Raw genomic sequence first — 12,288 nt, forward strand, 5'->3', positions numbered from 1 at the left:
CGGGCGGCCGCCTCCCCCGTCCCTCCCCGCACCCGGCTGGCGCCCGCACGCCTCCACCGGCAGCAACAGCAGCAGCAGCGGCAGCAGCACCCTCCGCAGCGGTAGCACCCTCAGTAGCCGCCGCAGCAGCAGGAGGAGGAAGGGGAGGCGCCGAGGGAGGGGTCCTCGGCCGCCGCGGGAGGCCGCATCGCTGTCCCGTCACGGCGTCGGCGCGGCCGGGGCCGAACCCGGAAGTGGCCGAGCCCGCGCGCCCGCCAGTCCCGCCGCCGCCGCCGCCGCTGCCGCCTCCGCCGCCGCCTCCGCCGCCGCCACCGCCCCGCACTCCGGCGAGCGCGAAAGCCGCGCAGGCAGACGGAGCGCGCCCGGCCGAGCGGGCCATGGCCGCGGGGGCCGCCGCCGCAGGTGGTGGCGCGCGGTGAGGCGAGCGCGGCGCCCCCTCTGGGGCGGATGGAACGCGGCTCGGCGGGCGGGCAGTGCCGGCGTCCGCGGCTGGAATGGTGCTGGCGGCGGCGGTCGGTGCCTGCGTTCTGAAGCCCGAGAGGAGCCACAATGGAGACGCCGTCGCTGCCTCCCGCGTGAGTGAGCGGGCGAGCGAGCGGGCGGGCGAGCGGGCGAGCGGGAGGGCTGGCTGTGCCGCTGCGGATAAGCGCGCCGCTGCGGCGCGTGTCGCCGGCCGCGGGGGCTGCTCGGAGACGGCCGCCCGGTGCCCGCCGGCGGAAGCCGCCGGGAGCCGCCGGGGAGCGGACGCCGGGGGCGGCAGGAGGTGGAAGCTGCGGGGCGTGACGAGGCGCGGTTCCCGCAGTCCTGAGGTGGACGCGGACGGAAACTCAGCCTGGCCAGGCAGTGACTTAAAACCTGTCCAGGATTTCCAGGGAAGGGTCTTCCCGATCTCAGGCGAATAGAAGATTCAGTGTGGGGCTGAGCTTGGGGACTCTGCCCGTCCTGTGTACGCCTCCCTGGAATGCATGGGCTGCTGGTGCCCAGCTTGCCAACCCCTTTCTGAGGGATGGAGATGTGCTGCACGGGAGTCCGTTGAAAAAAGGAAACTGGAAAGTACCAGACACCGGTGTCTAAATGAATTGGTCTTAGGTCGCTTGCTTCTCTGAATTTCTAGCAAAATTATTATCTGAGGAGCTTTTACATCACTCTAAAGGAGCCACGGCTCTTCAGGGCATGTGACCTCTTTTACCTGGCACTGCAGAAAATTGTATCCAGAAACCGGAGCATCTTCTGTTTCCTTGGTACCCTGGGCAAATTAGTAGTGTAGCGACCTGCCAGGCACAGGTGTCTTTTTCCGTGGTACCCAGATACATTCAAGATACCTGCAACGAAAGTTATTTCTTTCCAGAAATAATAACAGTTGCACAATTATTGTGGAAGCTATCGAAGATTTGCATTATTCAGTACAGTATTATGTTTTGGAAAGTGTTTAGTAAAAGTGGACTATAAAATCCTCACAAGTTTTGAAAATTTCCATTTTGATTTGCCTTCCTTAGATTAACCTTTAGGAAGGAACAAGAGCCCTTTGAATCTGACTTTTCAGACCGCAAGCAAACCTCATTCTGAGAACGGAGTACCTTTTCATGGGAGCTTATTCATGGAGCCTTATCGTTTTTCACTTAGATTTGGCCAGCTTCTCTCCATGGCACCAGCCTCTTGCGGTTAGTTGGCAGAGTTCCAACCAAAATGTGGATATTTGGCTTGGGCTGAATAATATTTTGGTGTCAAGTCCTTTTAGGAGAGCTAATAGGATCCTGGAACTACAATTTCTAAAAGTGCCTTACAGAATTTTTAGCTTGAGTGGAACAGGTCATCGGGATCTGAGGAGTAGACGGTTAAGACTGATGAATTGACCCTCTTGGGCATATAGAAGCAAGGCTCTGTTGCTTCCTGAGCACTGTGGCTTTGAGGGCTTTGTAGGCTTTGTTTTCTGGTCATGTTCTTCAGTGGCTTTGGGAAAGCACCTGAACCCCTAGGAAACATGATGGTGGGTTGTTAGCATCAGCGGTGTGAATACAGCACAGCACATGGATTCTGTCCAGGCTCAAAGGCAATTTAAGGCAGGAAATGTTACCTGTATGTAGGTAGCACATAATATATAGAATATACCATGTCGGCATGTTAGTTGTAGTAAATCTGCCCCCTTTATATCCATTTTCTGCAGTCCCATTTTACTTTTGGAGCAGAGGGAACTACAGGAAAGAACAGGGGCTCTTAGAATGCAGGTGAAAAAAGGGTGTGAACAATAAGGCTCTGGAAGGAGAGAGTAGAGACAGAAAATGGTTTAAATAGACTTAATTGAAAATGAAATTGATGTGTGCATGCAAACATTGATAAACAGGATCTAGGACAGATCAGTTAACCATAATTTTGGTATCTAGCACAATTCTTTGGTATTGAGACTCCATCAGTAATGCTGGAACAATGGCAGGCTGAGATGTGATGGAAAGCTAGGAATGCCTGCAGGGATCAAAGAACTGTTAAAACTTCTTTTAATTATGGGTGTCTAAAGTTGGTGAGACTTTTTCATTGTGCTTATTCATTTAATGATAAATACAAATAGGGTTTGTTTTCATTTGGTCTCCGTAGAATTAATCCTCAGTTCAGAGTTTGTTAGAATCTGAAATAGTTTTCCTTCCTACCACTTGGCCTCTTTGCCTTCACTCCCATTAGCTTACTTTTTCCTTCCTCACTAAGTCATGGGGTGCTGTGTTTGAGAATTGCAAGACAGTGTCTTTGGGGAAGGAGCTTTATTGGGCCTCACTGGGCTAAAGCTGGTGGATGGAGGCAGTGGAAGTTATTGGGAAGACTCAGCTTTTCGTAAGGTTAGATTTTTAGCCTGAGTTTTAAGGCAGGAAAAGATGTTTGATGTGGACTTAAGCCTTGGGTGATGTGGTAGGAAGCAGGGACTTAGATCCTCTTTGGGGAAGTGTCTGTTAATTCATTAATTCTTCAAATATTTGAATGCCTATCTCTGCCTGACACTGTGTAGGAGCTTATGCTGGTGCTTCTTCTCTAACAGCTAGTTTCACAGTGTTTTAAAATGCCACCTTGCTGCCCTTTGGCCTGTTAGCACGTGGTCTTAGAGGGGTGGAGTTTCTGTAGTTCCTTTGGGATAGGCTTGTTGAAATTAGGTTTTGATTTCTTGTACTCTTTCCACTCTGCCTCCACTTTCTCCTCATCCTTTTTGACTCTCATGTTGTCACTGGGCTTCATATCTCTGCGTATTGTTTTTGCATTCTATATGTAGCATTTCGATTGTCTTGCATTTTGGAGTCTGGGTGATATGAAGATAATGGGACATTTGCCTCTGATCGAACCTGAAGGTGTGTTACTAAAAACTAGATGTAGAGTAGTAAAGGAAATCCAGGTGGTAAACTGAGATATGCAGCCTTGACCCTAGGAATGTTTCACACATTCTGGCTTTTATGGTTATTTTTGCAGAGGATTTTCATAATTATTAAGTTGAGGGAAGACTGAGGTATAGAATGGAGTGCGTTTCTTTGGCCACCCCTCACCAGTTTCTTAGCCTTCATTTTTTTCTGGCTCCTCTTTCACAAGTTGGCTTCCTCTCTACAAGCCTTATATTGTTGCTTTTCCTTCACAAAACTAAGCAAATATGCCTCAGATACAACCATATCTTGGACCAGTGATTCCACATCACTGGAGACTCTTGGCATCGGAGTTGTTCAAGCATATGCAGGTAAACATCTCGTTGACCACGCTCTAAGGGATTTAGACAGCAGAAGATGGGTTGAATTAGAACAGAGGTTTTCAGAATTTTGGATTTCACTGACCTGTGAAGTTAAAAGAAAAAAACTCAGGTCCAACACAGGATTGCTAAGTTTTTTGTTTTGCCTAGCAGGAAAAAAGATCTATAAAATAATAATTATCAACTCTTACTATAACTCTATCTTTTGGTAAGAGAAAGGACGTTTTAGTGTCCCTTTCCAAATACAAAGAAGGGCATTATCTCAGACTAAAGGATAGTCCTTAAATGGAATTAATTTAGTTTTATGAAACCTTACTACATTTTCCTTATTTTGTCACAGACCAGTAAAAAGTTCCCTGAATCCTGACATTTGTAATCCACTGGACCAGATGACCTTTAATGTTCTGTCTACGTTTAAGATTCAGTTACTGGGAATTTAGAACCCTGACACAGGTTACCCCCATATTCATTGGTTTGTATTTTATAGCACATTGGAATATATTCTTGTTTTTGTATAACTAGACATGAATGTAAGTTAGGCATCTGTCAGATCATAGGTGAATCTCCTCAGTGACAAAGATGTTTAAAATATTTAGGAACAGTAATGGCTGACAAGATGATGTTGAGAGAAGACATGGATCAGTGTGTGTTGAAGGAAGTGTTATATAAGGAAAATTCTGAAGTGTATTTGGGAACTTGAGACGTGGATTCTGGAAATAGGTAACATGTCAGCAGTAGTTTTAAAAATTTCTATTGCTGGGAAATCACTCGTCCTCCTCCTACTGAATAGCCCCAAACCTTGTTTCTAGTCTGTACTTTCTAATGCATCCAGTAGGCATTCGATAAATATTAGTAAGTGTGCTTTCATGAATGTGACTGTAAATTTACTCACCTGTGGCTGTTAAGGAACTGCATCAGGAATGTTTATGAAAACAATTGAACTTCTTAAGATCAGATGGAGGGTTCTTTCCAGGTGATACAGAGAATGAAAATTGCTTTTTAGATGCTCTTCTATAGAGTTCTTCCAAATTCCAGATGTATTTACTTTTTATAATAAGGGAGTTCAGGTTTTTCATTCATATTTATTGGGTGCTTACTATGACCAGGCTTTGGGGATATCTCAGAAAACAAAGTCCTTTTCCTTGTGGTTGAAACTGATAGTGAACAAATATATAATACATTTACTGTAGTGCATGGGTCAATATATTTTGTGTTATGTGCTTTACTGTTTTACATTTCAGGCTGTTGGCATTTGCTGAAGTATTTTTTTTTTTAAGATTTTATTTATTTATTTGACAGAGATCACAAGTAGGCAGAGAAGCAAGCAGAGAGAGAGGAGGAAGCAGGCTCCCTGCTAAGCAGAGAGCCCCATGCGATGCCGATGTGGGGCTTGATCCCAGGACCCTGCGATCATGACCTGAGCCGAAGGCAGAGGCTTTAACCCACTGAGCCACCCAGGCGCCCCACTGAAGTATTTTTTTGATCAGTTCTTTTCACTGATCCTGCCTTGAAAAATAAGTTCTGCTTTCCATGATACTACTTTTTTCTTGGTTTCCTCCCGTAGTTTTTAGGTTGTTAAATGTGATTTACTTTATCTCGTTTAGTCTTGTCAACTCCCTTGTCTGTAGGTCTCTATTGTCTTTTTTCAGATGGTTAATTTTCATAGGTTATCAAGTAGAGGAGAAGTTGGGACTCATTGAACACTTTTTTCCTGTTTTACATGGCTTCTCTTTTGTTACTGTTTGTTGGCTCCTCCTCACAAATGCAGGTCTTGGCCAGTTGTTTTTTAATCAACTATTAATCACTAAGTTGTGGCTCCATCTTTATCTTAAGCCTGGGTTCTAGATATGTGCTTCAGTCGTGAATTTTCAGCTTCTTACAGAACATCTACTCTTAGCTTATATCTTAGATTCGACATGCCTAAAACTGAGTTCTCAAACTGACTTCACTTTGTAACATCTGCGCTTGCTTATTCAGTGGTTAATCATTCTTCTGGTCCTAGATACCCAAAGCCATGGAAGGGTCTCTGGTGTGTGTCTCTCTCTCTCTGTCTCTCGTCGTCTTCCACTTCTTATCAGCTTCCAGGAACTGTAGAGTCCTGGTTTCAAGTGTCCATTCTGACTACTACCTTTCTGACGAACAGATTTTATCCCTTGATACCTGCATTTTTTTTCTCCTACCTTTTCGCCTATTACCCTCTATGTGTTCTTTCCTCACCTTTTAGTCCATCTACGGTTTTGACCCCAACAACATCTTACATTCACATCCAATGACTTAGCAAACCAGTTATCTCAACCCAGTGATCAGAACCCTCTTACCATTTTGGCCTAATCTTATAGTATGTTCAAAATTATTATTTACTATTGACCTTCTGGAGTAAACTCTGCCTTATCACATAGCCTTTTCCTGTCCTGTCCCCAGTTAAAACAACTTGGAATTCTTCCAAGGCCCACTTGGAACCCTGTCTTCCTTCAGAGTCTTCCCTATTTACTCCAGTTCGCTTCAGCCGCTCTTTGCATTCCTACAGTATCAGTAACCCATTATCTTGCACTTGCGTACTGACTTATGCCATTCCCTAGTGGTTTCAAATGTGCCTCCCCAGTTAGATGGTATTGGAGAAGTTTCCTGCATTCAGCCTCCTCTATATCCCTCACTCTGCTTAATGTTAGGGCATGTGGTCGGCATCTAAGCAGTGCTTACCTACTTGATGTATTAACAGTGGTGGTTGTCTGGAGTATTGCTAATAACTTTTGATTGATTGTTGCAATTAAAAATGAGGAAGGCCATTAAAATCCATTAAAATAAATCTCTACATTCAGTTTAGCTCCTAACCTCAACATTTTTCTTCTTAACTCTGTATTTACATTCATACAGTACTTAGTGCTTGTACAGCTCCCTGAGGCAAGTAGGTGAGGTGTTATTATCTTTGACTTTCCTATTACATTTCATATTAGACATATTTATGGAATAACAAAAGCTTATTTTATAAGTAAACCGTCTGAAGCCCAGAGAGGCCAAGTGACTATACCAAGGTCACTTGGTTAGTATTAGGTGTAGCAGAACTACAGTGCAGGTCTTCCAGTTGATTCTGGTCCTCTTCTAGTGCCTTTTCGTTCAAGTGCTAGAAAATGTGGCCTAGTCAACTGAATTGTCAAATCAGATTGCTGCCCTCTCTTACTGGCCAAGTGCTGGTAATACTATGACAAGTGGTGAAAGAAAGGCCAGAAATAGGAGTTGCTAAAAGGCATGGGAGTGTTTGAAATGGATCATCAACTTCCTCCTCCCAATTTTAGCATGTCATAAATATCCCACTCTGACAGTGCTTTGTTAACTGTTTATAACGTATTCTTTAAAATAAGATTGATCTTGCATAAGACATACTTTTACCCTGGTCCCTTTCCTGGTAATAGTCACTGCCAGGGACAAAAAGTGCCTGATTGTGCTGTTTGTCATGTAGGTGGGAGGGAGAGAGGGAGAGAGAGCTGAGTTGAACAGAAGCAGAGCTTTTTACAGCTCTATTGTTCTACTATCAGAGAACAATTACATCCCAACTTCCATCAGCCTCTCCACTTCAGACATCCCAACCACCTCCTCCTGCCAGTGCTTCTCCACACACTTAACATAAAGCCACACAACTAAATCCTAGGGGGAAAAGACATATGTGATTTCTCCCCCTGTCCTCCAGTAGGTTCAGTGCTCTGCTTTCATTGTTAATCCATTTTAGTAAAATTGGGTCTTTCCAGCTTTTCCAGCTCGGAGAAGGCTGAAACATAGCTTTTGGATATATATATATATATATATATATATATATATATATATATATTCAGTGGCATTACCTTTTGTTCTGTCACCATGCAAAGTTATTACAATATTGTTGACTATATTCCCTATGCTGTATCTCTCATCCTTGTGACTTATAACTGGAATTTTGTACCTCTTAGTCCCCTTCACCTGTTTCACCTAGCCCACAAACCTTCTCCTCTCTAGCAACCACTAGATTGTTTTCTATATTTATGAATCGGTGTCTCTTTTGTTGTTGTTTGTTTGTTTAGATTCCACATGTAAGTGAAATCATGTGGTATTTGTCTTTGACCTTTTTCTCTTAGCATTATACTCTAGGTTTGTCCATATCTTTGTAAATGGCAAGATTTCAATGACATTATTATGATGTTTTTGTAAGGTGTTCTCTGGCTAGATGGCATGATTTTTTCTTTGCTTTTTTTATTTGTCTCACAGATGCTTCCTATTCAGTTCCTAAAGGTCTTCATACTGAAGGTATAATGCAAATTCTTACATGTCAGGAGGGCAGATGTTAACGTCTTCTTAAGCTATATTTATTTGGTAATATGACCATATATTTGTAGATTATAGTTAGTCTGCTGGCTCTGTACCTAATAAAAGTTTAAATTCCAAACACTTGAAGAGAATTTGCAGAGACTCTTTGTCTTTAGCTAATTGCAAAAACTGAAACCACAACTCTGCCACAAACCAAACCATGTTTCCAGTGGAGAAAGCCCTCTATTTTTACAACCTCTAAATACTGTGGTGGTTATTTGGGTAAGATGAAGGATGTGAGAGTATTTCATTGGTAAACTGTAGAGTGACATAACAAATACTAGTTAAAATATTGGTTATCATTGAATCTCTACTTCTGATATCTTGGCTTTGTGAATGGGAGCAATGTTAGTATGATAATTAGCTAGTTTAGCTAGGAAGGCAGCAGAGGAAATAGGAGAGATGTAATAAGGTAATGGAGAAAACTTCAGAGCAGTGGTGGATGGTGACTCTGAAAACAACAGCTGCTGACGTGAACTTGGCAGAAGTTTGTGAATAATGGTGGGTGACTCATTGCAAGCAAGGGAGTCTTGCAGCTTTTGAGGTGAACAGGCAGAGGGGAGAGTGAGATGGTGGCCATCCAGGGGCTAAGTATTTGTGTCCTGAATGTGAAAATGTCTGGTTCCCTGTTAAATTTTGCAGCTGCATCATTCACATGAATTGTAGCATTGTTTCCACCAGAAAACCCTAAAAACATCAACAACCCATATTTTCTAAAGTGTTTGTTCTCAATCTCAGATGATTGTCCCAGGGTGGGAGGTTAGTGGGTGGTGGGACATATTACATCACCTTTTTTTTTTTAAATTTTAAATTATACATAGCTGCCTTTCACCCCTACTCTTGGAGAAGCTGTTATTCTGATATATCTAGTCCTATAAAAAGGGCTTGCCTGAATCTTCATGTGAAAATTTTTCATGTTTGAAAAAATTGCTTGGGTCATTTTGGTCTTGTCCCTGCCACTGGGAATCACTATTCCAGATCAGATACTATATATCTAAAGAAACTATACCTCATTTCTAAGATGGCCTCAGAACCAACCTCTGCTTGATTATGGATCTTGACTCTTTCAGGGAGATAGCCCTGTTAGAGTCTTTATTTTCTCCTTCTCGGAGAACTCATTCATTGTCAGTAGTGTGTTTGGGGGCAGAGTTAGAGTTACCTAGTTACCTCGTCTGAGAAGCCAATTCTTAGAATGAGAAGCTTCTCTGGAAAAGGCTAGCTCCCTGCTTTAGAAGGGAAGCGGGAAGAAGGTATAACTACACTTAACTGGTATAACTTAAAGGGTAAACCTTTACCTCCCACTTACCTGCTTCCTAGAATATGTTCATTTTCCATACTTGTAGTTTTAGGCATGATGTGTCATTTTTTTTACTTAGCTCTGCTTTAGAATAAGAGACCGTCTAACACAAAACCACATAGGAAGTGAAAGATTATGGAAAGGACTTTAATGTTGAAAATGTGGCCCTGTGCAACAGGGTGCTGTATTTCTAAGTAGCTCTTAGTACAGAGAACACTTAAAAAAAAATTTCACTGTTATTTCTTACTTATTCCTTTAAGCCTTTCTTTTCTTTGTAGAGTTTTTGGAGTACATCAGGAAAAACAGGAAACAGACTGAAAATAGACTGCACCAATAAAAATATTGATTATTGTATGGTAGCTGTCTTAAAGTTAATTCTCTACTGCAGGAAGTTTTATTTCATAATTTCTTAAGCAAATATAAACACTTTTGACTCTTATATAATGATATTCCTTCTAGGGCTGAGTTGCTTTTGCTTCCATTCTGAGCATTGAAAAGCCTTCTATGAGGGGCGCCTGGGTGGCTCAGTGGGTTAAAGCCTCTGCCTTCAGCTCAGGTCATGATCCCAGAGTCCTGGGATCGAGCCCCGCATCGGGCTCTCTGCTCAGCAGGGAGCCTGTTTCTTCCTCTCTCTCTGCCTGCCTCTCTGCCTACTTGTGATCTGTGTCTGTCAAAAAAATAAATAAAATCTTAAAAAAAAAGCCTTCTATGATAGTTTTGCCAATCTTCAATATTTTATTTCCCCTATGTTGTAAACTCTTAAGTTCTTAAACTAGAAGCAGATGTAAATCTTAACTCGTTATACATGTGGACCTTCAGCGTTACATGGTCAGAAAGTTTGCATAGGTTGCATATATCTACATAATTTTTTTGTCCTACAATTTTCTTTATGAAAGGATGGTGAGAAATAGCATTATGAGAGTATGTCTTTTACTATAAAGTGTATCACAGTCCCCTCTGCCAGATCTGAATGTTCTTTCATCTTTGGCTCCTAGACTTACTAGCTCTTTTTCTCAGGCCAAGTATAACTCATCTGTCTCCACACAAACACACACATACAGGTCACAGGGCATAGAGTGCACCATGCTGTTCTCCCATTCCAGCTGTGGGCTCACCCACTGGAGGCAGTGTCTTGTACTAATTTATTTGTAAGGTCCCTTTAAAAAACTCTCAAGGGATGGAGAAACAGGACTTATATCTACTTCTAGTTTGCAAAGCCTGGAAGAATCAGATGCTTCAACTTATGTTGATTCTTGGGGTGCAGAGGAACGAACAAGGATAGCATCTATGATTGATGATGGAAGTTACATTAATGTTTGCGTGCCTGGGTTTCATTGCTTCATGTGCCTTCTGTGGAATCAATGTTCCCCACATTTCTTTACTGCTAAAGTTCCTCCAGCTCTAGACTCTAATATGTCAATTTGATATCTTTACTTGGATGTCTGATATCTTAAAAGCAACATGTTTGAAGACGAAGCTCTTGATCTTCCTACTGCAGACTAGTTGCACCTGCAGCCCCCCCATCTCAGTTAGTGGAGACTCTATCCTTTCAGTTGCTCAAACCAAAAAAATAAGAGGCATTCTGATTTTCTTTGATGTGCCAAATGCATTCTGTCAACAGATTTTTTTTTTTTTAAAAAAACCGGGAGATTTTACCACACTTTTACTAGTTCCTGACAAATCACATAAAAAGAACAAGACTATGGGAGATCTAATATATATATATATATATATATATATATATATATATATATATATATATGTAATTAACAATTTTGATCTAGCCTAATAATAAAAACAATAACATTTAAATAGCACCCACTATGTGCCAGACCCTGTTGTAAGCATTTTACAAAGATTAATCCATTTGATTCTCACAATAACCCTAAAAAAATGAGTCTGTTATTAAGTCTATCTTACAGATAAGGAAACTGCTAGATATAGCAAGAATAGAAAGATTAAAAAACAACAACAAAAACCATCCTTAGAAGTGTAAAAGTCATTCTTAAACTGTGGATCAAACAGAAAATAGTTGGATGGTACATTCATCGGTGCTCATTATATTAAAAAGTAAGCAAATACATAAAATACAAAGGCTACTCATGGGCCAAAGATGACAGTGTGTTGTAAGTCAAAGATTATGATTCAACCAACTCTGTTCACTTAAGATCTAGAAAAATAAGAAAGGAAAATTAGAGGTAGAGAAAAAAAACTGGCTGGGGAATAAAAAACTAGAAAATAATAATATTGAGAGTACCGCTCTGTCAACAGATCTTGTTGGCACTACCTTTAAAATATACCCAGAACCCAGTCGCTTCTTCTTCTTCTTTTTTTTTTTTAAAGATTTTATTTATTTATTTGACAGAGGGGTCACAAGTAGGCAGAGAGGCAGGCAGAGAGTGGGAGGGAAGCAGGTTCCCTGCTGAGCAGAGAGCCCGATGTAGGGCTCTATCCAAGGACCCTGAGATCACGACCCAAGCCAAAGGCAGAGGCTCAACCCACTGAGCCACCCAGGCGCCCCAACCCAGTCGCTTCTTATCACTGCTCCTACTTCCACTGCTGCTGCCATGCTCTGAGCCCCTGTCACCCCTTGCTGCATTATTCTCCTAAACAGTTAACCGTTTTTCATCTTTGCCCACCTTGACTATTCTCAACCAGCAGCCAAAGTGATCCTTTGATAACGTACGTTGGATTGTGTCACTCTTCTGCAATGCCTCCCTCTTGTACTCAGGGTAAAAGCCAAAGTCCTTCCAGCATCCTACAGCCCTTCATGACCTGCACTCCCCACTGCCCCCCAGCCCCAACCTTGGTCTCACGGTGCTGGAACACGCCAACTTCATACAGGTCTTTGCTCTAGCTCTTCATTCCTTCCGGACATTGTCTCATCTCCTGATCCTGGTTCAAATCTCAGTTCTCAGTTGGGCTATTGATGATCTGATGACCC

At 42.4% G+C, this 12,288-nt stretch overlaps 1 protein-coding gene across 2 annotated transcripts in view; it reads left to right on the forward strand.

The window, feature by feature from the left end:
- The first annotated feature begins 402 nt into the window (after positions 1 to 402).
- LOC111154756 (kelch like family member 2) overlaps positions 403 to 12,288 on the forward strand; it is a 106,291-nt gene continuing 94,405 nt past the window's right edge. For both annotated transcript variants that reach the window (XM_022514651.1, XM_022514658.1), the window contains exon 1: positions 403 to 575. In XM_022514651.1, the coding sequence (XP_022370359.1) occupies positions 550 to 575 (26 nt within the window). In that variant the 5' untranslated portion in view covers positions 403 to 549. The remainder of the gene's footprint in view (positions 576 to 12,288) is intronic.

This window comes from Enhydra lutris, unplaced genomic scaffold (genome assembly GCF_002288905.1).
Source record: "Enhydra lutris kenyoni isolate GAN:26980312 unplaced genomic scaffold, ASM228890v2 scaffoldscaffold3, whole genome shotgun sequence".
Lineage (NCBI taxonomy): Eukaryota > Metazoa > Chordata > Mammalia > Carnivora > Mustelidae > Enhydra > Enhydra lutris.